Source organism: Chiloscyllium punctatum, chromosome 42 (genome assembly GCF_047496795.1).
Source record: "Chiloscyllium punctatum isolate Juve2018m chromosome 42, sChiPun1.3, whole genome shotgun sequence".
NCBI classification, from domain to species: Eukaryota; Metazoa; Chordata; class Chondrichthyes; order Orectolobiformes; family Hemiscylliidae; genus Chiloscyllium; species Chiloscyllium punctatum.
In genome coordinates, this window is record NC_092780.1 from 10,768,909 (window position 1) to 10,795,601 (window position 26,693).

The 26,693-nt window shown below is 42.5% G+C and overlaps 1 protein-coding gene across 3 annotated transcripts in view; it reads left to right on the forward strand.

The window, feature by feature from the left end:
• Positions 1–2,676: 2,676 nt before the first annotated feature.
• The window catches only part of LOC140465719 (transcription factor CP2-like), a 44,569-nt gene continuing 20,552 nt past the window's right edge, over positions 2,677–26,693 (forward strand). Inside the window, exons 1-9 of one of the 3 annotated variants that reach the window (XM_072561376.1) lie at positions 2,677–2,860; positions 8,842–9,011; positions 10,403–10,479; positions 12,283–12,388; positions 16,554–16,660; positions 17,851–18,003; positions 20,030–20,140; positions 20,231–20,331; positions 23,143–23,197. In XM_072561376.1, coding sequence (XP_072417477.1) covers positions 2,775–2,860; positions 8,842–9,011; positions 10,403–10,479; positions 12,283–12,388; positions 16,554–16,660; positions 17,851–18,003; positions 20,030–20,140; positions 20,231–20,331; positions 23,143–23,197 — 966 coding nt within the window. In that variant the 5' untranslated portion in view covers positions 2,677–2,774. The remainder of the gene's footprint in view (positions 2,861–8,841; positions 9,012–10,402; positions 10,480–12,282; positions 12,389–16,553; positions 16,661–17,850; positions 18,004–20,029; positions 20,141–20,230; positions 20,332–23,142; positions 23,198–26,693) is intronic. The other 2 variants (XM_072561377.1, XM_072561378.1) reach the window with 2 other exon arrangements.

A 26,693-nucleotide genomic window follows, 5' to 3' on the forward strand; every position in this document is an offset into this window, starting at 1 on the left:
AGAACAACCTTGAGTATCCGAATGAGACAGGCAGGGAGTATTTTATTTAGTTAATTGATTGTTCGGATCATAAACAAGCAGTAATTAATGAGTGCTGGTTATCCGAACATGCCTCAGTTATCTGGCAATGCATACCACAATGCAGTTTAACTGATAACAGGATACTGAGTTGCCTAATGCCATTTTTACGGGACCTTGAGATCTTGTTCAGATAACCTGAAATTCAGATAATTGATGTTTGGATAATCAAGGTTTCTCTGCACTAGTTTTTGTCAAGTTGGAGCACTTGGCTAAGACCAGGTTCCACAGGACCCTGGACCTTGCTGATACCTCACTCAAACGAATCACCAAATATGTCCAGCAGAGTTCCAGCATTTTATTCCATCGAGTAAAGCATCAAGACAAAGACCACTCGCATGACAGCATAGATTGAATTTTTCAGTGGGATAATGATCAGGAACTTGATTGTTTGCTAACTTTCCAGATAATTGCTATCCTGAAACCAGACAATTTCTAACACAGGCTGGGAATCAAATTTGGATCTTCAGCACTGTGTGGCTCATTGCATATTGTGCTCTTTACCTACTGTGGGAACAAAGTGAGCACTAGGGCCCATTACAACTTGCAACTGTACAGATCATTAACACGGCCAAACACCCCAGGCATCTTCACAGTAGCATTATCAAACAAACTGCAATCACAAGCCACAAAACAAGATGTAAAGTCAGATTTCCCAAATGAGAATATAGAAGGCATGGCTAGTAAGTTTGTGGATGACACCGAAACTAGTGCCATAGCAGACAGTGAAGAAGGTTTTCTAACATTACAAAGGGATCTTGATCAAATTGGTCAATGGCTGCAAAACACCAGACGAAGTTCAATCTGTATAAATGCAAGGTATTGCATTTTGGTACAACAAACAAGGGCAGGGCTTATCCAGTTAATGTCAGGGCCTTGGGTCGTGTTCTAGAATGGAGGGACCTAGGGGTGCAGGTACATAATTCCTTTTCTTTGAAGTTTGAGTCACATATAGACAGGGTGGTTAAGAAGGTGTTCAGCATGCTTGCCTTCATTGCTCAGACCTTTGGCTATAGGAGCTGGGATGTCATGTTGAGGTTGTACAGGACTTCTGGAGTACTGTGTCCAGTTCTGGTCACCCAGTTATAGGAAGGATATTATCAAGCTGGAGATGATTCAGAAGTGATTCACCAGGATGTTGCCAGGTATGGAAAGTTTGAGTTGTAAAGAGAGGCTGGATGGGGTGGGACTTTTTTCACTGGAGCATAGGAAGTTGAAAGGTGGCCTGATAAAGGTTTATAAAATAATGAGAGATATAGATAGGATTAATGGAAGTTGTCTTTTTCCTAGGCTGGAGGATTTCAAGTCTAGGGCGCACATTTTTAAGGTGAAAGGAGAGAGATTTTAAAAAGAAATGGAAGGGAAATTATTTATACAGGGTTGGTTCACATGTGGGAATGAACTTTCTGGGGAAGTGGTGGGTGTGGATACAGTTAAAATGTTTAAACGATAATTTGGATAAGTACATGAATAGGAAAGGTTTGGAGGCATATGGGCAGGCAGGTGGGGCTAGTTCAGTTTGGGATTATGGTCAGCATGGACAGATTAGACTAAAGGATCAGTTTCCATGCTGTATGACACTATGACTCTATAAAAGCATGGTTTAATCACCTGGGTCATAGTCTAAGAATATGGGCTATTTAGGACTGAGATATTGAGAAATTTCTTCATCCAGAGAATGGTGAGCTTGTGGAATTCTCCGCTACAGAAAGCGATTGAGGTTAAAGTACTGAATGTGTTCAAGAAGGGGTCAATGGGTATGAGGGAGAAAGCAGGAACAGGGAACTGAGTTGGATGATCAGGCATGATTATGTTGAAGGCTGGAGTGGGCTTGAAGGGCTGAATGGCCTACTTCTGCTTGTATTTTCTGGGTTTAACATCCCAGTCCAAAGAAGACTCTTCTGACAATGTAGCACTCCCTCGGTGCTGCACAGGAGTATTGGTTTACATACTCTGGACCTAGGCAGGATCCTAAAGATTTTCTGATGCAGTTTCTGAAGTGTAATTACCAGCAGACAATGGTAAGAGGACAGCGTCCGGGAATATTTATACAAGTAAAGGATCCATTAAAAATGATGAGCTGGAAGAAATACAGATCCAAAAGAGTAGAAGATCTATTGACTCAAAATGAGTGATTAAATATTTTAAGAACTCGACATTCTTTCTGCTCCAATTATTTTACCAACTTAGTTTAAACTGTTCAGCTTCCCTGTGGAAACAGCAGGCAGTGCATCAACTAAAATGTTTCTCTGCAAATATTGCCAACAATAACCTGCAAACCGAAGAAATAAAGTGGGACAAAATGAAGAGAAAATCAAAAATTAGGTTCAATCCAAAACCAAAAGTACTCTTCTTTGCAAAATGCAGCACTGAAACTTTCTTGTTTCTGGGGATTTGAGTCAAGCTGTTGCAGCAACATTTTGGGCTGAGGCCAGGCTTTCCCTGGGCGTGGACTGATCATTTACCTGAAATACTGTTTTATTGCAGTGCCCCAGGGGACTGCTTCTCTTCTATTTGCATGTAAATTGTTGTGTAGAACTTTCCACCCACTCTCCTCCCACTGCACCTGTTGAAAGGCACAGCTTGCAGAATATAAGGACAAGGGTGCGGGTGCTCAGGTTCCAGCTCCTTCAGACGCCCAGCAAGCCTCTGTTTGCCCTTGAAACTTTTCCACCCTGGAAATACATAGAAACACCATGTTGTATTGGCACAACCAGACTGAGCATTACTGGCCAGCTCAAACAGAGCATTACCACCAGTATGTCACCACCAATGGAGGACGGTGAGTAAAAACATCATTTATCCACAGACGGCTATGTTGAGTATCTTTGCTTTTTAAATTAAACTGTGTGCTTTGATTGTTCCTTCAAATAATGCAGCTTTATTTCAAGAAAAAGTTTATAACAATGCACTTTATTGCTTCGTAGTTGCATGGTCAGCATGGACAGATTAGACTAAAGGATCAGTTTCCATGCTGTATGACACTATGACTCTATAAAAGCATGGTTTAATCACCTGGGTCATAGTCTAAGAATATGGGCTATTTAGGACTGAGATATTGAGAAATTTCTTCATCCAGAGAATGGTGAGCTTGTGGAATTCTCCGCTACAGAAAGCGATTGAGGTTAAAGTACTGAATGCGTTCAAGAAGGGGTCAATGGGTATGAGGGAGAAAGCAGGAACAGGGAACTGAGTTGGATGATCAGGCATGATTATGTTGAAGGCTGGAGTGGGCTTGAGTCGGATGTCTGTGGGTTCAGGTCTCACTAAGAGCCAATATCTGGAGTGTGAGTGCTGAGGGAGAGTTGCAGTGTCAAAAGGTGCAATCTTTTGGATGAGGCATCACACTAAGTCTCCATCTGTCCTAAAACAGAAAGTGCTGGAGAAGCTCAGCAGGTCTGGCAGCACCTGTGGAGAGGGAAAGAGAGTTAAACATTTCATGACTTGTATGACTCTTCTTCAGAATTCATCTGTCCCCTCAGACAAATGTAACAGGTCACATGGCATCATTTTGAAGAAGAGCAGGGACATTATCCTCAGCATTCTGGTCAATGTTTATCTTTAAATCAGTACCACAGAAACAGGTTCTCTAGTCTGGTCATTATCACATTGCTGTTTGTGGGACTTGAGAGTGTGCAATACAGATAAGTTACTGGATTAGTGGTGCTGGAAGAGCACAGCAGTTCAGGCAGCATCCAACGAGCAGCGAAATCGACGTTTCGGGCAAAAGCCCTTCATCGGGCTTTTGCCCGAAACATCGATTTCGCTGCTCGTTGGATGCTGCCTGAACTGCTGTGCTCTTCCAGCACCACTAATCCAGTATTTGGTTTCCAGCATCTGCAGTTATTGTTTTTACCTCCAATACAGATAGATTGTCATTATTTCATTACATTTTGATACCTGTGCTTCAAAAATACTTCACTGGAAGTAATGCACGTGGAACATCCAGTAATCATGAAAAGAGCTATATAAATTCAAGCTTTCATAATGATTACCACAATAGATTTGTTTAAGTGCTATTTACATGCAAATTAAAGTCAAGGTTGATATTTTGGTCTTGGGTCAGGAAGATTGCTGGTTTAATTCCCTCTATGGAAGTTGAGCACATCACTTGAACTGATACTGCAGTGCAGCAGTGAGTGAGTGAGTGATTGCTGCAGGTGGGGAGTCATGGTTAAATAATTTATTAAACCTAGACTCTATCATTTGTCGTCATAGCTCACATGAAACCTAAAGATCTAGTTTGGCCCTAAGCACTGTGAGCAGCTCTGAATCCTGATTTTAGGAAGGATACATTGGTCTTTGAGGGATTTATGAATGATCACTGTGCCCCAAAGTTATGAGAAGAATTTAAACAAGCCAAGATCACACTCTCTGGAATTTAGAAGTTTAAGGAGTAAGACACTTTTAGAAATTCCAGATTTTAAATGCATTGCTACAAGTGACTACATTCAATGTGTAGTTGAAATTGCAATGTAAAAGACAATCTATAAGCTCATACAAACAACAATAAAATAAATCGTGAGATACCCGGTGCCTCATCTGAAAGAAGTCACCACCAAAAGTGTAGGGTCCCTCAATGCCACGCTGGAATATTGGCCCAAACGATTGGTTCAGCCCCAAAACTTAAGAACTCAATGATTTCAATGCATTATGGACAGATACATTTATTTTAATCTATTTTAGTTCTGGATCGTCTTAATCACAAACTTTAAAAGCTTTAGTAATTCTACAAAAGATAACATTAAAATATGTTGACTGAAAGAAAGTTCTCTTGGCAATTTCTCTAAAGAGCATTAAGATTTGAGATGCCTGGGTGCTTGAGCAATCGTTTGGAAACTGATTGAATTATTTTCCTTTGAAATTCTCCCTCTACATTTTGGTTTGAGCGAATGTCTCTCATCGTCTCCTGAAAGTATTATTACTTACCAGTGTAAGGTTCTGCATGAGTTCCCTGTTACCTCATCTCAAGTCACATGCTTCTCATGTGATCCTAGACAATGACCACTAGGTGGGCTATTCTGCTGTGGCTGCAGCACAGCAAATTCTCAATTTGGTGTGTTCCCACGCAACTGGGTGTCAGCATTCCACTGTGGCAGACATTTTCTCTTGTCCTGTGGACACTGAGCTGAAGTGTGATACTTCCAGGATCACCCTGGGAGAAACAAGAGATTGAACATTAAAACTACCCACTCCGTGACTCAGCAACATGGAATCGGCTACACAGGAGGCCATTCAGCCTGTCATACCAGTACTGGCTCTTTGAAAGAGCTCTCCAATCAGATTTGCTCCCGCATCCCTTCCCCGGAAATGCCTGAATTTGTTTTGTGTTTAAACATTACCTTACTCACTTTTGGTAGTTCTAAGTGAATCTGCTTCCATTGCCTTTTCAGACATGGTTCACCAGTCTGTCAATGAAGCTAAAAACCTTGCAGCGTTGTTCTGCTAATTTAAGGAAATATATGCTGCTTCAATCTAGGCTGAGACTCCACCATATCACTGAGAAATCCCTCACTGCCATTTTTCACATAGGACAATAGAGTCGTAGAGTTGTACAGCATGGAAACAGACCCTTTGCTCCAACTCGTCCATGCCGACTAGATATCCTAACCTAATCCAGTCCCATTTGCCAGAATTTGGTCCATATCCCACTAAAGCATTCCTATTCATGTATCCATCCAAATAACTTTTAGACCTTGTAATTTTACCAGCCTCCACCACTTCCTCTGGCAGTTCATTCCATACATGCACCAGCCTCTGCATGAAAACATTGCTCCTCTGATCCCTTTTAAATCCTTCCCCTTTCAGCTTAAACCTATGCCCTCAAGTTTTTGACTCCCTCACCTTGGCTATTCACTCTAACCAGGTCCCTTACAATTTTATAAATTTCTATAAGGTCACCCCTTAGCCACTGATGCTCCAGGGAAAATAGCCTCACCTATTCAGCCTCTCCCTCCAGTCCTGGTAACATCCTTGTAAATCTTTTCTGAACCCTCTCAAGTTTCACAACATTTTTCCCATTGAAGGGCAACCAGAATTGTATGCAACATTCCAAAAGTGGCCTCACTAATGACCTGTACGGCCGCAACGTGAATTTCCAACTCCTTTACTCATTGTTCTGACCAATGAAGGCAAGCGTGCCAAATGCCTTCTTCACCATCCTGTCTACCTGAGATACCACTTTCAAGGAACTATGTACCTACACCCCGAGATCTCTTTGTTCAGCAACACTCCCCAGGGTCCGACCATTAAGTGTATTAGTCCTGCCGTGGTTTGCCTTATCAAAATGCAGCACCTCACATTTATCTAAATTAAACTCCATCTTCCACTCCTCGGCCCATTGGCCCATCTGATCAAGATCCCGTTGTATTCTGAGGTAACATTCTTCGCTGTTCACTGCACCACCTATTTCAGTATCATCTGCAAACTTATTAACCATATCTCTTATATTCACATCCAAATCTTCATACAAAGGATGAAAAGCTGTGGACCCAGTACCGATCCTTGTGGCACACCTCTGGCCACAGGCTTCTAGTCCGAAAAGCAACCCACCACCACCACCCTCTGTCTGTTTACCTTCAAGCCAATTTTATATCTACTTGGCTAGCTCCCCCAGATCCCATGTGATCTATTTTTGAAAACCAGTCTACCATGCAGAACCTTACCAAATGCTTTGCTGAAGTCCATATAGCCAACATCCACTACTCTGCCTTCATCGATCTTCTTTGTCACCTCTTCAAAAAACTCAATGAAGTTAGTGAGACATGATTTCTCATACACAAAGTCATGTTGACCATCCCAAATCCATCCTTGCCTTTCCAAACGCATGTAAGTCCTGTCCCTCAGAAACACCTCCAACAACGTACCCACCAATGACATAAGGCTCACTGGTCTATACTTCCTTGGCTTTTCCTTCCACAGCCTTTCATAAATAATGGCATTTCATTAACCAACCATCTATAAAGTGAAGAACTTTTCCCTCACACACTAAATGGAAGATGTCATGGCATTAATTTGAAGAAGAACAGGATATTTCTTCCCAATATTAGTTATTCTTTCACCAACACCGCTAAGATCAGATCATTCTTGTATTATCGTGTATGAGACTTTACAACTGCATATGGCTTTCAAACTCCCTCCTTGTTCTTGGCTGGGATTAAGAATAACTCTGGTTTGATAGATTTGGAGATTGCTGTTAAGTCCAATGCGCAATCTACAAATTCTGCGACATATGGACCAGGTGACATAAGAACATAAAAACATAAGGACTAGGAGCAGGCATAGGCCATTCAGCCCCTTGAATCTGGTCTGCCATTTTGTATCATCATGGCTGATCTCACCTCAGACTCAACTTCACTTTCCTGCCCACTCCCTATAATCCATCAAACCTATCTATCTCTTCCTTAAATCAATTTACTGTCCTGGCCTTCGACACAATCTGGGGTCATTAATTTCCCAGATTCCTGACTCTTTGAGAGTTGTAATTGCTCAACACCTTTGTTTTAGATCTGCTATCCCTTACCCTAAAACTCAGGCGACTGACTGTGTGGAGTTTGCACATTCTCCCCGTGTCTGCGTGGGTTTCCTCCGGGTGCTCTGGTTTCCTCCCACAGTCCAAAGATGTGCAGGTTAGGTGAATTGGCCATGCTAAATTGCCCGTAGTATTAGGTGAAGGGGTAAATGTAGGGGTATGGGTGGGTTGCACTTCGGCGGGTCGGTGTGGACTTGTTGGGCCGAAGGGCCTGTTTCCACACTGTAGATAATCTAATCTATGACCTTGATGGGTTGGGCAGGTGAGCTGTTTGGGGGTGCTGTGTGCTCCTTCAGGCACATCATCTTCACGTCTTGAGTCTCGCTGATGAAGTTCCAAAGGGTGTTCAGTGCTCCATTGAATGAGCCAGTCTGCTGTGTCTCCCAGGAGCCAGCAAGGATTTCTTCAGGAGATCTCTGAAGCATTTCCCTCTGCTCTCCCCTGCTGGGAGCGAGTTCTGATCAGAGCAACTCCTTTGGGAAACTGGCATCGAGTGCAGGTTTCTGGTTTCCCTGCTATAGGAAAGATGTTGAGAAACATGAAAGAGTTCCGAAAAGCTTTACAAAGATGTTGCCAGGGTTGGAGGGTTTGAGCTATACAGAGAGGTTGAATAGGCTGAGGCTGTTTTCCCTGGAGCATTGGAAGCTGAGGAGTGACATTATAAAGGTTTATAAAATCATGAGGGTCTTGGATAGAGTGAATAGCCAATGTCTTTTCCCCAGGATAGGAAAGTCCAAACCTAGAGGGCATAGGGTTTAGGTGAGAGGAGAAAGATTTAAAAGGGACCTAAGGGGCAACTTTTTCACGCAGAGGGTGGTACATATGGAATGAGCTGCCAGAGGATGTGGTGGAGCTCTGGTACAATCACAGAATTTAAAAGGCATCTGGACAGGTATATGAATAGGAAGGGTTTAGAGGGATATGGGTTAAATGCCGGAAAATCAGACTAGATCAGTTTACGAAATCTGGTCAGCCTGGACAAGTTGGACCAAAGGGTTTGCTGTATGATTCTGCAACTTTATGCCTCAACAGCTCTAAAACTCCTTGGGACATCCTAAGAGTGTGAAAGGTGTTATAGAGGTGGAAATTCTTTATTTCTTCCAACCTCAAGAGAAAATTTGCACCACAGAGATAGAGTCGATAAGGAACAGGTCTCAATGTTACGCTGGATGTTAACAAAATAGCAAAGGTTTGACTCCATTCAGTGAAGTGACAGGAGGTTCTTCTTTCAGTGACATGCTGCCGTTACCTCTCTTCAAGCATGAAGACTCTGCTCTTTCTTCAGACCATGACGCTAGTGCCATCACCTTCCAGTACGTCCTGGGTGCAGCCACATCACCTGCTGTGAAACTGCACGAGGAGACACTCACTTACCTTAACCAAGGTATGGGGAGCAAAACAGGTGAATCAGACAGGAAGGGGAAATAGATCTGAGCTCAAGCTTCTAAATAATCATTCCTTACCTCCCCTTCACTAAAGGAATCCTCTCCCAACTAACCTATCTAAAAGTCTGCTATAATGTTCATGTAATATGAACTTTCACTAATTTGAATCCATGTCACTTTGACTCACCATTTAGCCTGAAGTCATACTCTGGATTAGATTTGTTAATCAATTATTATCTTGCATTTCACATCTCTGAGGTCCTCCCTCAATCACCTCCTTTCTAAAGCAAAAAGCTCCTAGTTTTTCAACCCTTCCTCTTCAGTCAGACTTTGTTTCGATGAAAGGCCTGCAACGTGATGTTACTGCTGTGTGCAAACTGGAGTTGCCATTTTTTTCCAGTTGCTGAGTAGAGTCTAAAAGGCACAGAAAGTGGTCATACAACCCACAAATCCATGCCATCAAGAGAGAGGGAGAGAGAGAGAGAGAGAGAGAGAGAGAGAGAGAACTACTTAATCCCCTGCTCTAATCCCAACACCCTGTAGGTTTATTTCTCTCAAATACTCTCCCAATTTCCTTTGGAAATCATTGATTTTTGTCGATCCCGTCACCCTCATGGAAGTGAGTTAGAGGTCATTACCACTCAGTGAATTAATACATCCTTTCTCATGATTCACACATGCATTCTTCCATTAATCATAACATAATCCTTTTTTCTTCCTGTTTAACTTTATCTCCTCACCCTCTGAGATTACAGTAGTTGCCTTGTTAGCAACATCATACAACTGTGTACAGGTGACAACTCTGAGTGTTGCCAAGTTATTTGCTTTTGGGAAAGTGTTATATATAATCTCAACCCTGGTGTCCTTTCTCACCCACTTTAATTGGTGTCTTTGGATTAATCAACAGCAATTTACAAATCTATATAGCACTTAGAATTTATTAAAACATCCCAAGGGGCTATAGGGAAGCATAAGTAAATAAAACCTGGCACCAAGTGTCATACAAGGGGATTAGGATAGACCAGTGAGCAAAAACCTGGTCAAAGAGGAGGGTTTTGAAAAGTGTTTGAAAGGAGGAGAGAGAAGCAGAGAGGTGTAGAGTTTTAGGAAGAGAATTTCAGAGCTTAGGACTTGAGCACGCAAGGAGCAGAGAGGTCTCAGAGGGTTGACTATCTGGATGGGAGGCACCAAGGCCATGGAGTGGGAACTCTGGTTAACTTCCTTCTTTGGATGTTGCATACTTTGCCAATTTCCACTAGCACTGTCCCATTTGAGAACAAGCCAGGCCATGCCAAGCAGAAATAATTCTTTTACACCTTAGATATCTGAAGATGTCAGGAGAGCAATAGACCAACCTGAAGATGTGTGAATGGTTTCCATGGTTATATGTGTGTTGTTTCTTGTTCAGGTCAATCATATGAGATCCGTATGATATGCAATCAAAATATGAGGGGACTCTTGGAACTGAATGGGAAGATGCTGAAGGTAAGTCCTCTAGAGTGAGAAGGGGTAACTATGGGAGAGGAGTGAAAAGAACAGGCAGCTCAAACATGGGTCAGAAAGTCTCACACCAACATTGAGAAACGGCTTCAATCAATGTTAAAACAGGTTCTGCATCTGCTTACACATCTGACCTCTACAGTATATAAACAGAAAGTGCTAGAGAAACGCAGCAGGTCTGGCAGCATCTGTGGAGAAAGAAACAAAGTTAATGTTTCAAGTCGAGTGTGACCCTTCTTCAGAGCCTGAAGACAGTTCTGACAGTCGGATCCAACTTGAAATATTAACTTTCCTTCTCTCTCCAAGGATGCTGCAAGACCTGTAGATTAGATTAGATTAGATTAGATTAGATTAGATTACTTACAGTGTGGAAACAGGCCCTTCGGCCCAACAAGTCCACACAGCCCCGCCGAAGCGCAACCCACCCATACCCCTACATCTACCCCTTACCTAACACTACGGGCAATTTAGCATGGCCAATTCACCTGACCTGCACATCTTAGAGTTTTGTTAGCATCTTGTTTTCGATTTAAGATCTGCAGCATCCACACTGTCATATTCCTAAACAAAAATAGAAATTGCTGGAAAAGCTCAGCAGGTCTGGCAGCATCTGTGAAGAAACACCAGAGTTAATGTTTTGGGTCTGGTGACCTTTCCTCAGAGGAGAGACCTGAGACATTAACTCTGATTTCTCTCCACAGATGCCGCCAGACCTGTTGAGCATTTCCAGCGATTTCTGTTTTGGTTTCTGATTTACTGCATCTGCAGTTCTTTTGGTTTCTGTTGTCCTTCTACTTCTACGTGGTATGCAACATCATAGAACCTACTCAACACAAAAGCAAAATACTGCGGATGTTGAAAATCTGAAATAAAATTGGAAACTGTTGGCAGCATCTGTGGAGAAAGAGGGAAAGAAACAGCAGGGGATGAGCTTGGAAACTGTAGGGATAATATCACCTGTGGCTGTCAATGCACCAACAATGATGGTGTTACAACTTGTGGTGTCTGATTTGCCCAGATAGCAAGATGCAACACCAAGACCGATAGGGGAACAAATTATCAGGACACTGCATAGGAGCATAGGTAGGGAATTCTGGAGTTTAAGGCCTAGGCAATCAAAGGCATGGAAACAAAAGGGGGAGTGGAGGAAACTGAATTAGACAAGAATCAAGGGTGGCACGGTGGCACAGTGGTTAGCACTGCTGCCTCACAGCGCCAGAGACCCGGGTTCAATTCCTGCCTCAGGCGACTCTCTGTGTGGAGTTTGCACGTTCTCCCCGTGTCTGCGTGGGTTTCCTCCGGCTGCTCCGGTTTCCTCCCACAGTCCAAAGATGTGCCGGTCAGGTGAATTGGCCATGCTAAGTTGCCCCTAGTGTTAGGTAAGGGGTAGATGTAGGGGTATGGGTGGGTTGTGCTTTGGCGGGGCGGTGTGGACTTGTTGGGCCGAAGGGCCTGTTTCCACACTGTAAGTAATCTAAATCCAAACTCAGAATGGTTCTTATAGAGTTGGTGGGTGTGGATATGGTGGTACATCAAGTCGTTTGAATGGGAAAAAATGTATTCCCTAAATTGTTTTTAATTCTGACTCCCTCTCTACAGCTAACTTTGCCTTTTATGTTTTACTGTAATTCCTGAAGGGTTTATGCCTGAAGCATCAATTCTCCTGAAAGATTGATTCTCCTGCTCCTCGGATGTTGCCTGACCTGCTGTGCTTTTCCAGCACCAAATTCTCGACTCTGCTCTCCAGCATCTGCAGTTCCTCACTTTCTCCCTTTTATGTTTTTGCAGAGTATAGTAAGGGTGGTCTTTCACGACAGGCGCTTACAGTACAGTGAACACCAACAGTTCCAGGGCTGGAAGTGGAGCAGACCCGGAGACCGACTACTCGATATCGGTACGTCACACACACACTGTCAGCATTGTGGACTGTGAGCAGAGACTTCACTCAGACATATTGCCATGAAAGAGCTTCGGGTGCTGGGTGACCCTGGTGGACCCTGGTGGATAGCAAAGAAAACTGCAGAGCACTAATACACAGTTAATTACACACTCCCAGGAGGGCTGCAAATTTTAAGAAGGGACAAAGGACTTCCACATTTCATCTTTCAGAAGACCTAAATGGATGCTCCATAGTTGCCTTAGTTACAAAATACTTGGTGTGCCCAAACTGCTAATACCCAGGTTGGGTTCCTGGTCTATGCTGGACTAATCTGAATCAGATGGTCGGATTTTACAGCAGTGGTTTACTGGGGATTGCTCATAGTTTTAAAAGGGCTTTCAGCAACTCCTTACAACAACAAATTACATTTCTCTAGCGCTTTTATCACAGCCAAATGACTCACATTTCTTCATAGGAGTGAAATCAGACAATAAACAGTTGACATTGGTCTAAAGGATATATCAGGGCAAGTGACCAGGAAGTTTGGTGACAAGTTTAGATTTAAATAAGATTTTTAATGATAGAGAGAGAGAGAGATTTAGAAATGGAATAAAACAAAGAACTGTGGGTGTGGGAAATCTGAAACAAACAAAACCAGGAAATGCTGGAGAAACTTGCAGATTTGGCAGCATCTGAGGAGAGAAAGCAGAATTGATGTTTCAAGTCCAGTGACCAGTCCTGAAGAAGGGTCACTGGAGCCAAAACATTAAATCTGCTTTCTCTCCACAGATGCGGCCAGACCCACTGAGTTTCTCCAGTAATTTCTGTTTTAGTAATGAAGTTTCCTTATTCAGGGACAACATGAACAGTGGCAAATGCGTGAAAACATAGTGATTGATAATAAAGACAAAACAAATAACGAATAGAAGGTTCCCCCTCAGAGAGACACAAGAATCCCCCAGGCTGCAGACAGAGACTATAAAGATGGTTAATGAACAATTCTGATAATTGGTACATTATTAAATTCTTTGTGAGAACATAAGGAGAACTTTCTGGATTTGCAGCTAATGTGGAACACTGCCTGTTTGAGAGCACATACTGAGAATTTGGAATGACGATCACTTGGCTTCATTACAATTTCCCAACATGGAAATCGGGACAAATCTGCAGAGTGTATATTTGTAAGGTTTGATGCTCTAACTTGTCAACTGTTGATTAATGAGTTGGCTGCACAGGAGCAAGGCAGACCTGTGCTCACCTTATGTCTTGTTTTTATGGCATACATTGAGACTGGTTCCCTTGACATCTGATAACATCAGAGTGTTACGTTGTTCATCATACAAGAAGGCACTAACGAAACTGAGAAAATAGAAAGCAGCTTTTGTTACCTCAGTCATTCTAGACAGGATGAAACAACTGAATAGCTCATGTTTATCTTCATTTTCCAGGTTTATGGAGTCATAGAGTCACACAGCATGGAATAGATCCTTCAGTCCAACTCATCCACGCTGACCAGATATCCCAATCTGACCTGATCCCATTTGCCAGCATTTGGCCCATATGCCTCTTAATACTTCCATTCATATACCCACCAGGATACCTTTTAAACATTATAATTGTACCAACCTCCATCACTTCCTCTGGCAACTCGTTCAATACACGCAGCACCCTCCATATGACAAACTTACCTCTCAGATCCCTTTTATATCTTGCACCTTCAACCTATGCCCCCTAGTTTTGGACTCCACCACCCCAGGGAAAAACACTTTTTCTATTTACCCTATCCATGCCCCTCATGATTTTGTAAACCTCTATAAGGTCACCCCTCAGCCTCCGACACTTCAGGGAAAACAGCCCCAGCCTGTTCAGCCTCTCCCTGTAGCTCAAATCCTCCAACCCTGACAACATCCTTGTAAATCTTTTCTGAACCCTCTCAAGTTTACCAACATCTTTCCTGTGGAAGGGGAACAAGAATTGAACGCAGTATCCTAAAAGTGGCCTCACCAATGCCCCGTACAGCTGCGACATGCCAGCTATATTGGCATAAAATGGATTCTGTGGTCGTGCCATTGCTGTCATTCTTAAAAAAAAATCTTGTATTTCCCTAGCACCCTACATGATTGCTGAATGAACCAAACCACTATACAGCCAATCAAAACAATTCTAAAGTGTAGTCACTGTTGTCTCTCATCACACAGCGGTAAGTCCTTGTTGCTGTTTGTGGGATCTTGCAACATAAAAAAAAGTGAATTCACTGTTGGAATGTGGAAACTACAGCAGTTAATATGTATGTAACAAAGAGATAAAGGTAAAGTCATCACCACCCTATGATCTGCTCTCTCATTAGAGAGATGACCGGTGGTGGTTTAACCTGAGGGTCAGCATGCCTCAGGTGAGGGGGGGACGTTGAGAAGGATATGAACCTTAGACAGTGTGGGAATTGAACCCACACTGCTGGCATTACTTTGTATCACAAACCAGTTGCCCAGCCACTCAATCTCCACACTGGCTAAGGTTACAATAAAGAGCTATCCTTCTCAATCTCTCTCCTCACCTGAGAGGTGGTGACCTTCAGATTAAAGGCGTTTGTCTCTAATGACAGAGAAGCCCTTTGGTCTGCTAAGTCTATGCTGACTTTGGATTATTTTACAAAACAAGATCCCACAAATAGCATTAAGGACAACCAGCTGTGCAATAAGAGACAGATACATTTATTTTACTGATATTGAAGGAGTACTCCAACTGGTTATGTAAAAAAACCTGTAACTCCCATCAGCCAGTTTTATACAACTTTTTAGATTATGCCAGGATGCATTACAATTGAAAACATAATTTTCCTGCAGAGTGACTTGTATACTTAAAATCAACAGAATTTAAAGTAAAGGTTGTTCTTTTGATGCAAACCCAACTCTCCATCTTTGCTTGAATTGGCAAATATCTCATTGACAGAGGCAGTATGATTAAAATATTAATATGTACATAATGCTGCAAGCAACTGTGTAATTCCCAACTGCCACTTGCTATGATGGCATACTGCAAATAATGAAAAGTGCTAGGAAAAGGTACAGAAACACAGAACGGTTCAGCACGGAGGGAGGTTGTTCAGCTCATTAAGTCTATACCCGCTCTTTCAGATAACTATCCATTAAGATCCATTCCCCACCTCCTGCCCTATTTCCCCTCGAGGTATTCTCCTTCATTATTTATCCTATTCTCTGTGAAAGCTACTGATGAATCTATGTTGATCACTCTATCAGGCAGTAAAGCCCAACTCCAAAACACCCATAATAGACTTTTTTTATTGTTCTACAGAAGACATTGCTCATCCTTCACATTAAAATTGCTTGCACATCTTTGAAGAAAAGCAGAAATATCTCTCACACTTGAGAATATTCTAGTTCTCACCAAATTTCTCTCACCATTGCCTGTACAGCAGAATACAATAAAAGACAGATATATATATCCATCAACATGAAGACTGTCCTTTTCGAAGAGTTTGGCAGAAGGAACTGGCCAAGCTGTCATGAACAGTCATTCCAATAAAAAACTAATTATGCTATTGTGCCTTTTCTGTCTCCCTGCTCAAAACATGAATAACCCTGGATAGGTGTTCAGATGGTACAAAGCAGCCTAGCATTGTGCTCGCTTGCTGTCTCCCAAATTGGCAGCAGTTATAGCTGGCCCTCTCTATGCTTTACAAGAAAAGCAATTTCCTTTGATTTAGAGCGGACTGTTGGAGCTGGGATACAGTAGCTCAGTGTCGCAGAGAAATAAAAGGTTTTTGCTCAGTCAGAGAAACAGCCTGCTTCTATTAACAATCAGCAAGGCATTGCAAGAAGCATTCGAGATTCAGAATAATGCCCTACATTGGTACGTTAGCAAGTTTCCTGATGCCATTGATTGGCAAATGCTTTGCAACTGCTCACATTTGACAATTTCCTTGGTGCTGTCAGGGTGGGAGGGGGGGGGGGGGGGGGGTGCTTCTATTTCCTTTGCCACAGTTGAATCAAAACGTAGAGACAGAGGCCTGTAGCACATTGCCTATTGTCCTTCAGCCAGCAGTGAGTCTTTGGCCTGAAGCATTCAGACTTAGTCGAACTAATCCATTATTTGCCATGGTTTTCTTTCACACTGTGACATTTTCTCTCTCTCTCTTTTCTAAATGATTTTGTCACTTCAGATATTCCTCTGTCAGTTGGAATTGTCGACCCGCGAGTAAACCCCACGCTGCTGAATGCTGCGGAGTTTTTCTGGGACCCAAAGAAACAAACCTCTGTCTCCATTCAGGTTTGTGTCTTCCTCACTCTTGTTCAATCCTCCTTCCTTTCCCTTTCTCTCATGCCTACTCTCTTTGCTTCTCCTCTAATTTTCTCGTCTACTCAATTTTCTGTCACCTTCCCCCACAGTTATCCTTCTAAAATACTTGTACCCAAGTCTCTCACTGTCCTTTGCCCCATATTCCCTCCCCATGTGTCCTTGAGCCATATGAAGAGGGTAGGGTCCCACTCCTAGATTTTATACTACCTGATCCACCTTCATGATGAGATAGTCCTCGTTATGTCTCATGGTTAGGTTTTCCTTTCCTCTCTGGTATAATGTCTCTGCTCTAATGACTCGGCAAAATCTGATGGCCCACCATAGTACAACACTGGATTTCAACCTGTTATAGTACTGAGTTGTAGCGCTAGCCTCAAGAAAAACAACATTCATCGCTTTTTCCTCTTTACAGTCTTCTTGTCAATTTGACAGAATAAAATATTCCACAAACTTTATCACTGACTGAGCCAGCAAGGCTGAACACCACATTGTTCACAATGAAGGGGCACATAGTGGGCAGGATGGTGGAATGATGTGATAGTGTCACTGGACCAGCTATCTTGAGGTGTGTACCAATGCTTTGGGGGTGAGGGTTCAAGTCCCACACTCATGGAATGTATATCAATTAATAAAGTCTGAAACTGACAATGACAATTGTTGTTTCAAAATCCCATCTAGCTTACTTATGCTGTTTGCAGAAGTAAGTTGGTCATCTTTACCTGGTCTAATGGGTGACAAGAAAAGAAGGGGTAATCTTTAATGCAATTTATCTTGATAACTCATACTTATTTTAAAAATAAGGTTAAAAAACTTTTTTTGCTGCAGTCAGTGCCTTAATAACTTCAATTTCAGGAGTGGAATATTCCTCACTTTTAGTCAGGAGTGAACTGCAGAATCTTGACCAAGAGTGGCATAGACACAGGTTGTGATGCCTTCTGTGTTGCACCAACTCCAATATTTACCTATTCTCTCAATTGGCCCACATCACATGCCAATGTCCTCGTCAGTTAAGGTTGAGTGGAGTTCCATTTAAATCCCTTCGAGACTCATAGATGTTTAGTCACACTCCAGCACCAAGAAATAAAAAAACTTAATTCCATAGACTAAGGAATATCAGTCAGATCTGGAATCACATTACTAACTCTCCCCTTCGTTTTCAGGTTCACTGCATCAGCACAGAATTCACCCCCAGGAAAAATGGCGGCGAGAAAGGGGTCCCCTTCAGAATTCAGATTGACACCTTCAAGCTAAGTGAGAACAGAGACTACACCGAGCACCTGCACTCAGCGAGTTGTCAGGTTAAAGTGTTTAAGGTACAAACCTTTCCACTGCAGTTTGAAACAGAAAGTTGGTTATAACTCATTCATCATTGTCAAAAACCAACCCAGAGCTGCAGCAGAGCTCTGTATTTCACAATGTGGCACGTGATTTTGCTACATTGTGTGAGCAACCTGACCATGTAGTTAGACAAAGAATTTAAAGAACAATTATTATGAATTTATATTTCTTACATCGTCTCCTTTTGGATTAATCAGATCCACTGAATTCCATCACAAATATCTTTTGCTTTTGCCTAGTTTTCTTTCTATCCATTGTTCAAAGTATTGAGCTGATTTGGACTCTATGGCCCTTAGAATGATTGTGGTTTAGTGGTAATGTCCCTACTCTAGAGAGCTAGGGCTGTGGGAGGTCACAGGTTCATAATCTCACTATGTAGAGCTTGAATTTATTAAATAAAGTGGTATCAGTGATGGTGACCATGACAACTATCACTGATTATACTTTGAATATCCATCAGGTTCATTGTTGCTTTTTAAGGAAGGAAATCTGCCATCCTCACCCAGGCTGTCTCTTGGGGGCTACAGCAATGCAGGGCCTTGGACAGGGATGGACAGTAGGACCCAATAACATAGAGCAGGGGCTGCTATTCTCAGGTCAGGGCCAGAATGGCCCAGGGAATGGCATCTGTCACTGACCCAGCAGCAACCCAGTGACTCCTAGCTGCCCTATGAATGGACAGCAAGCTACTCAGTTCAAGGGTAACAAGGCAACAATTCCCAACATCTCAGGAACGAATAAAAGAAAAAAACTTAAGACAATCTGAGAAGCAAAATACTACAAGTCGTTTTGCTATAGCGCACAAATAGCTATACCGCTGTAATGCGATTGTCGAATTGGGGACATTTTGTGCAGTGCAAACTGTTAAAGCGTGTATTGGATTTGGCGTGATTCTGGCCCCATTAATTTAAACGATGCTGCTATTAGATGATTTCCTTATAACCCAGAACTGTGCGAGAACAGTGGCTCGGTGGCTAGCACTGCTGCCTCACAGCACCAGCGTCCCAAGTTCGACTCCAGCCTCAGGTGTGGCTTTGTACATTCTCCCCGTGTCTGCCTGGGTTTCCTCCCAGAGTTCAAAGATGTGCAGGTCAGGTGAATTGGCCATATTAAATTTCCTGTAGTGTTAGTTGCATTAGTCAGAGGGAAATGGGTCTAGGTGGGTTACTCTTCGGAAGGTCGATGTGGACTTGCTGGGCCGAAAGGCCTGTTTGCACACTGTAGGGAATCTAATCTAAACCGAGCTACAGTGGAATCGACTGTATTTGACTGCAGGACAAAGATGCAGATTAGCCAGAATGCCTACGCCTCACTGCTGACCCCTCGTGTATGATTCTGTTATTTCCTAATCAATCTGAATCAGATTAAAAATCACACCTCACCAGGACAACCACCTCTTGGGCTATAACCTGGTGTTGTGTGATTTTTAATGTTTAACTCCAACACCAGCATCTCCAAATCATGACTAACCTGAATCAGAAATGTTATTACACACCTCTGGAGCAGGTGGTTCTTGAACCCAGTCTTCAGGCCCTAAGGTAGGGACATTACCAGTGCACCTCAGGAGCCCTTTAGTGTATGGTTATTGGGTATGGCTGTGATGTGCCTATAGGCCTTCACCACTCCCAGCCTTACACATGAAGGGCTGAAGAATAAAGAGCTACTGATACTGAAAACATTCAGGAGAGGAAAATCAAGACTTTTTTTTGAGAAGCACTTGCACTGACAGTGAAACGTGCTCCAAGTCAAGGACTCCTTTAGCTTGAACATTGAATACTTGGGTGCGAGACCAAATGGGCCACATTTTCCTGTTGTTGAGCAGAAGCAGTCAGTTCCAGATTCCTCATTTATTGAAAGACCTGTATTTCAATAAAGTTGAAGAAGTACATGTTCTGAAGTGGGTTTACCGTTGTAAAGCTGGAAATACGGCAGCCAATTTGCACATAGCAAGCTTCAATAACCAGCAATGCAAGAATAACGAGATAATCTGTTGAACTCCAGCCCAAAGGTGCTGACAGGAAACTAAAAACTGATAAGGAGAAGATAGAGAAACGGTCTCCACAGGAGAGGTCCAAGTACCAGCCAGCGTACGAAACCACGGTGCTGACTGAGGTGAGGCATTAGCCCTTATTAGCTGTATGGGTTGTAAAGATTTAATCCTGACATATTCTTCATAGATTATTCCTTCATTGTTTCAATTAGTGTTCTCCCTGGCCTGACACCCCACCCTGTACAAATGTTAGCCCAGATGGAAGCCCAGGGTATAGCCCAGCATCTCCAATTCCATTCAACATCCCAGAAGGGTAAGTTGCTGCTTATTCTGAATTTGTTGTTGACACAAACTGTGATTCAACTTGTGCAAATATACGGGGTGAAGTTAGAAGGCCATCATGTAGGCCATCAAAACCCATTGCTGGAGGTGCACAAAACAATGATGGGTTTTGATCGAAACTGGGGAGGTGGGGGGGAGGTGAAAGTTAACAGAGGATTCAGAATTGAGTTGACTAGCAAAACAATTAGAGAGCAGAGTAGATCTTCCCATCATGAGCTACTCAAGTCACTGCCAAGAAAGATGATAGAACCAAATGCAATAGTAACATTCACAAAGAAGTTGGATAGCTATTTAAAGGGATAATAATCACAGGGATAAGGGAAAAGAGAAGGGGAGTAGGATTAATTGGATAGTTTCAACAAAGGACTGACACAGGTATGATGGGCAGAATGGCCTTCCCAGTGCTAGGCCATTGTATGTTTCTTAAAAAAGCAAAGTATTCCATTGTAGACTCCATGAATAATCACTGAATCCACTGAGGAAAGTTTGTCACATGTCTCCAGTGATTACTCAGTACGGTGGCTCAGTGGTTAACACTGCTGCCTTGGGATCGGGTTCGAGTCCATTCTCAGATGACTGTCTATGTGGAGTTTGCATGTTCTCCCCGTGTGTGTTCTAGTTTCCTCCCACAGTCCAAAGCTGTGCAGGTTAGGTGGATTAACCATGCTAAATTGCCCATAGTGTCCAGGGATGTGCAGGCTAGGTGGGTTAGCCATGGGAAAGAGCTGAGGGAAGGATGGGGGTGGATCTGGGAGGGATGCTCTTTGGAGGGTCAGTATGGGCTGCATGGCCTGCCCCCACACTACAGGGGATTCTATGATTCGAAATTCTTATTGCCAAAATCTAACAAAGGAAGAATAAACCCACTGAATTATGAGGAATGCAGAAAGTTTTGACAAAAAAATTCCTGATTTCAAAGTGAATTTGACACTTGGAGATTGAACATGTCATTCAAGTCTTGAGGCTGTTTGGGTGAACTTGGATGGCCCATAGAGACAAAAAGACCAGATATAGATTTGATGTTCATGGTTCCACTAAATGGCATGAATCCTAACTGGCTGAGCAGAGGTTCTTTGCACTTAATCATCAAAGAGGGAATGGCAATTTTTAAGACCATAGGACCATAAGACATAGGAGCGGAAGTAAGGCCATTCGGCCCATCAAGTCCACTCCACCATTCAATCATGGCTGATGGGCATTTCAACTCCACTTACCCACATTCTCCCCATAAGCCCTTAATTCCTTGTGACATCAAGAATTTATCAATTTCTGCCTTGAAGACATTTAGCGTCCCAGCCTCCACTGCACTCTGCGGCAATGAATTCCACAGGCCCACCACTCTCTGGCTGAAGAAATGTCTCCGCATTTCAGTTCTGAATTTACACACTCTAATTCTAAGGCTGTGTCCACAAGTCCTAGACTCCTCGCCTAACGGAAACACTTTCCTAGCGTCCACCCTCTCCAAGCCATGTATTATCTTCTAAGTTTCTATTACATCTCCCCTTAATCCTCTAAACTCCAATGAATACAATCCCAGGATCCTCAGCCGTTCCTCATATGTTAGACCTACCATTCCAGGGATTATCCGTGTGAATCTCCGCTGGACACGCTCCAGTGCCAGTATGTCCTTCCTGAGGTGTGGGGGACCAAAACACACATTCTGTTCCCGTTCCAAACAGGACAAACTAAGACATAAGAAATGCAAATGTAAATCTTGCTAACTTGTTTGGGCTTTATAGATTGCATTGCCCAAGGTTGAGGATTTTTTGTGGATTATTGGCTAGCACATTTGATTATCCTGTGTTGAATGGATAGGGTGAAATTTGAAATATGTGATGATTTTTGCTTAGCTTCCTTTTGCTGAAATAAATAGGTTCGAATACAAGAACAACCAGGACATTTAAAAAAAAATTGCTCTTGTGTTGTGGTCATTCTTGGCAAGGGGGTAACATTTATTGCCAGACTTCATCTGCTCTGGAGATGAAGAGGGTGGTCTGCCCATCTTGAACTGGGATGATGTAGGTGCAGCCACAGTGCTCTTGGGGAGGGAAGTTTCAGGAACTTGGTGTTGAGATACTGAAGGAACTGTGATATTTTTCCAAGTCTGGATATTGACAGACTTGGAGGGGATTTGGAATTTTGGGAGATGTGGGGAGGATGGTTCCTATTTTGGGGCAATCTAGAATTTGTGCTTGCTGTTTAAAAAATCAGGGGTTGTCCATTTTAAACAGAGATTAGAAACATAGAACTATAGAAGATAGGAGCAGGAGGACTCCATTCAGCTCTTCGAGGCTGCTGTGCCATTCATCATGAGATTGGCTGATCGTCCAACTCAATAGCTCAATCCTACCTTCTCCCAATAATCTTTGATCGCCTTTGCCCCAAGTTCTTTATCTAGCTGCCTCTTAAATACATTCAATGTTTTGGCATCAACTACTTTCTGTGGTAATGAATTCCACAGGCTCACCACTCTTTGGATGAAGAAATGTCTCCTCATCTCCATCCTACATGGTCCACCCAGAATCCTCAAACTTTGACCCCTGGTTCGGCGGTTCAAAAAGGCAGCTCAGCATCACATTCTCAAGGGCAACTGGGGACGGGCATTAAATGCCAGCCAGCAATACCCACATTCCACAAGAGAATAAATATAATGCCAGCTGCCTATGTTTTTCTAGTTGGGTAGAGGTCAAGGGATTGGGGGAAGAATGATGACCGTAGACATGTGTGTCTGACTTTGCACATGGAGTAGAGTGATGTCTGATAGAAACATTGCTTATTGCAGGAGCTGTTCATCTCCAAACCATCAGGTGGATGGATCAGTACAGAGCACGATGGAGGTCAGTATTCTCTCTTTCTCCTACATTGAGCATTTCTTAAAGAAACCAGAGCTGCAGAATCTGATAGAACATTAGTTAGTGTATGACTGACATCTGAATAAATCCATCTGTGTAATGTCTGAATGGAAGGAAAATCTAAATGACTCATCATCATGTGGCATTAGGGAAAAACAATGTCCAAGGCGGTATATTTTGTCTCATAGGTATCAATTTTTATGATGATGATGATGTTGACAGGTTTGCCCATGCCCAGTGGCCTGCAATAATCTTTGATTTGACACCTGATCAAATGCTTTCTAGAAATCTAAGCACAATGCATGTACTAGATCTCCCTTACCGACAGCACCCGCTACATCCTACAAGAACTCCGGTGAATAGACAAATTGTGATCTTTCGCAAAACCACACTGACATTGACCAATTACTTTGAACTTCTCGAAATATCATGCTACAATTTATTTAATAAAAAGCCTCTAATATTTTCTCTGTGACAAGATATGAAGCCTGTAGTTTTCTGCTTTCTGCCCTCCTTTTTGAATAAAGGAGTCCCGTTCACCATCTTCCAACCTACTGGGACTGTCTCCAAGTCAAGGGAGTGTTTGAAACTTCAGACCAATGCATCAACTATCTCACTTGGCACTTCTTTTAAGATCCAAGGATGAAATCCTCAGGACCTGGACACTTGTCAGCGCACAGCTCCTACACAGTACCAATTCTCCAGTGATTGTGATTTTCCTGAGTTCCTCCCTCGTTTACATTTGCTCATTTATTGCTGCCTCTGGGATGTTACCTGTATCCTTCATATTGCAGACTAATGCGAAATACTTATTTGATTCATCTGCAATTTCCTTATTTTCCATTATTAATTCTTCATTCTGGCTTTCTACAGCACTAGCTCTCACTTTATTAAGTGTTTTGTTCTTTAATTATTTACAGAAACTCTTACTATCTGTTTTTATATTTCTGGCTAGCTTTCTCTCATACTCTAATTTGTCCCACCTTATTTTTTGGTCATTTTTTGTTGTTTCTTGTATTCTGTCCAATTTTCTGACCTGACACTTGTCTTAGTACAATAATAGCCCTTTTCTTTAATTTGACACTATTTTTAACACGTGGAATTACCAATGGATGATAGGTGCAATATTGGAATTTTGTTCACTTGTTCAGATGTGCACACTCCCTCAAATGACTTTACTATATCTACACATTCTAAAAGATGAAACAAATTTAGCTTGAGTTTTTCATCTTTTAGAATGATAATTTTAATTTCGGTTTCTTCATATGTAAATCCCAGAACTTTTTAAAAGTTACATTCTCAAGATAGCTTTTAACAATAGGTGCCATCTCAGCTCAGATAATGCATTGATGGTATGAAGTCCCAATGTTAGGTCAGACTGATTCTATTTCTAAAGTGTGATTTACAGAATCTTACATGGATTTATACAGTTTTTGAGCAAAATAAAATGTAATTCTGCAAGTACAAATTCACCCCATAAACTTGTGTGTGTGTGTAGGAGAGACCAGGTGAGTGTGTGCATGTAGGTGTGAGTGTCTGTGAGAGAGAGTGTGTCTGTGTGTGAGTGTAATAGGGCATTAGTCTGTGAGAGGGAGCACGTGTATGTGTGAGTATATAAGAGAGAGCTTTTGTATTTTCTTAAGCTCACCTACCCTCTGAAGAGTAACCCACCCATAGCCAATACCCTCTGACTAATGCACCTAAAACTATATGAGAGAGGGTCTGTGTTTGTGTGTGTTTTTATACACGTGCGTGTGCTTGTGTGCGTCAGACCTTCAGGTGACTATCCTCCAAGGCAGACTTTGGGATAGGCAACAACGCAGAGTGGCTGAGCAGAGGCTGATAGCCAAGTTCAATAGTCATGGGGATGGCCTCAACTGGGACCTTGGGTTCATGTCACCATACAGGTGACCACACACACACACACACACACTCACACACACAGACACATAGACACACACACACACACGCACACACACTCATGCAGACCCTCTCTCATACACAAACTCTCTCTCATATGCTCACACATACACCCCCACACACACACACACCTACATGCACACACTCACTCAGTCTCTCTGGCACACATATGTATATAAGCTTGTGGGGTGAATTTGTACTTGCAAAGTTACATTTTATTTTGCTCAAAAACTGCATAAATCCATGTAAAATTCTGTAAATCACACTTTAGAAATAGAATCAGTCTGACCTAACATTGGGACTTCACACCTTCATTGCATTATCTGAGCTGAGATGGCACCTATTGTTAAAAGTTATCTTGAGAATGTAACTTAAAAAAAATTATGAGATTTACATATGAAGCAACCAAAACTAACATGATCATTCTAAAAGATGAAAAACTCAAGCTAAATTTCTTAAATAATAAAATTCCATGACACTGCAATCCTGTTCCTATAGATTCTATGTTGTATGATTCTGCTCCACAACCACCTGATGAAGAAGCAGAGCTCCGAAAGCTAGTGCTTCCAAATAAACCTGTTGGACGATAACCTGGCATTGTGTGATTTTTAACATGGATCATGTAGGCAACTATATGTTCCCATATTTAAAAATTAATAATGAAGCAACTCCACTTTAACCATCCATCTGGCAGCTTACTTGCTCATTTGTCTATCTTCAGATTACCAAAATATTGAGTTCACAAACATGGTTACATTGTGACCCCTAATCTTCAATGCACAGAAGTGAATTCAGATACTGAACTGTGGTGGGACCAGAAAGGAATGGTTGAATTGTGTGTAATTCAGGGGATGCCTTCAGGGAGTAAACCCCTGAAATAGTTCCAAGAGTGAAATAACTCCATGAAGTGGTATCCCGTCACCATGTCACCTCTGTATTTACAGATAGTGCACAGTTCATGACACTGACCCAGCTAGCGCAGAGTGAGCGGTATCCCTGACACTCCTGTTTATTTTTTTTCTCTTCTTTTTTTTCTGATATCCCTTTACCAAGTCACCCTGTATTTAAACATGGACAGTCCTGGACACTGATGCAGCACCCTCAGAGCCAGCTCTCAGAGGGAACGGAACCCCTAACACTCCTGTTTCTTTTATTTCCCCCCACACTACCATCTAACTGAGGTAGTGCTTATTTTTTCCCCAGCACCCATGGTGTGTGTGTGTGCATGTGTGAGACACAGTGAAAGACACAAAGTGTACGAATCTTTATTCAATTTCCACCACCAGGAAGATAGGAAAAACACCCGAGTGGCCAGTGACAAGCACTGCCCTTCACATCAAAGGGCAATGCTGTGTGATCAAAACAGTGAAGGGAGGGGTAAGGACTAAATCAAAATAGAGTTGGAGGGGGAAATAATGCACTCCACTCCCTGCGGCGCCCACCTCTCCCTGAACAACTCCAGGGTGTCGGTGGATACTGCGTGCTCCTTCTCCAAGGACACCCGGGCTCTAACGTAACCCCGGAAGAGGGGCAGGCAGTCGGCCCTCACAACCCCCTCCAC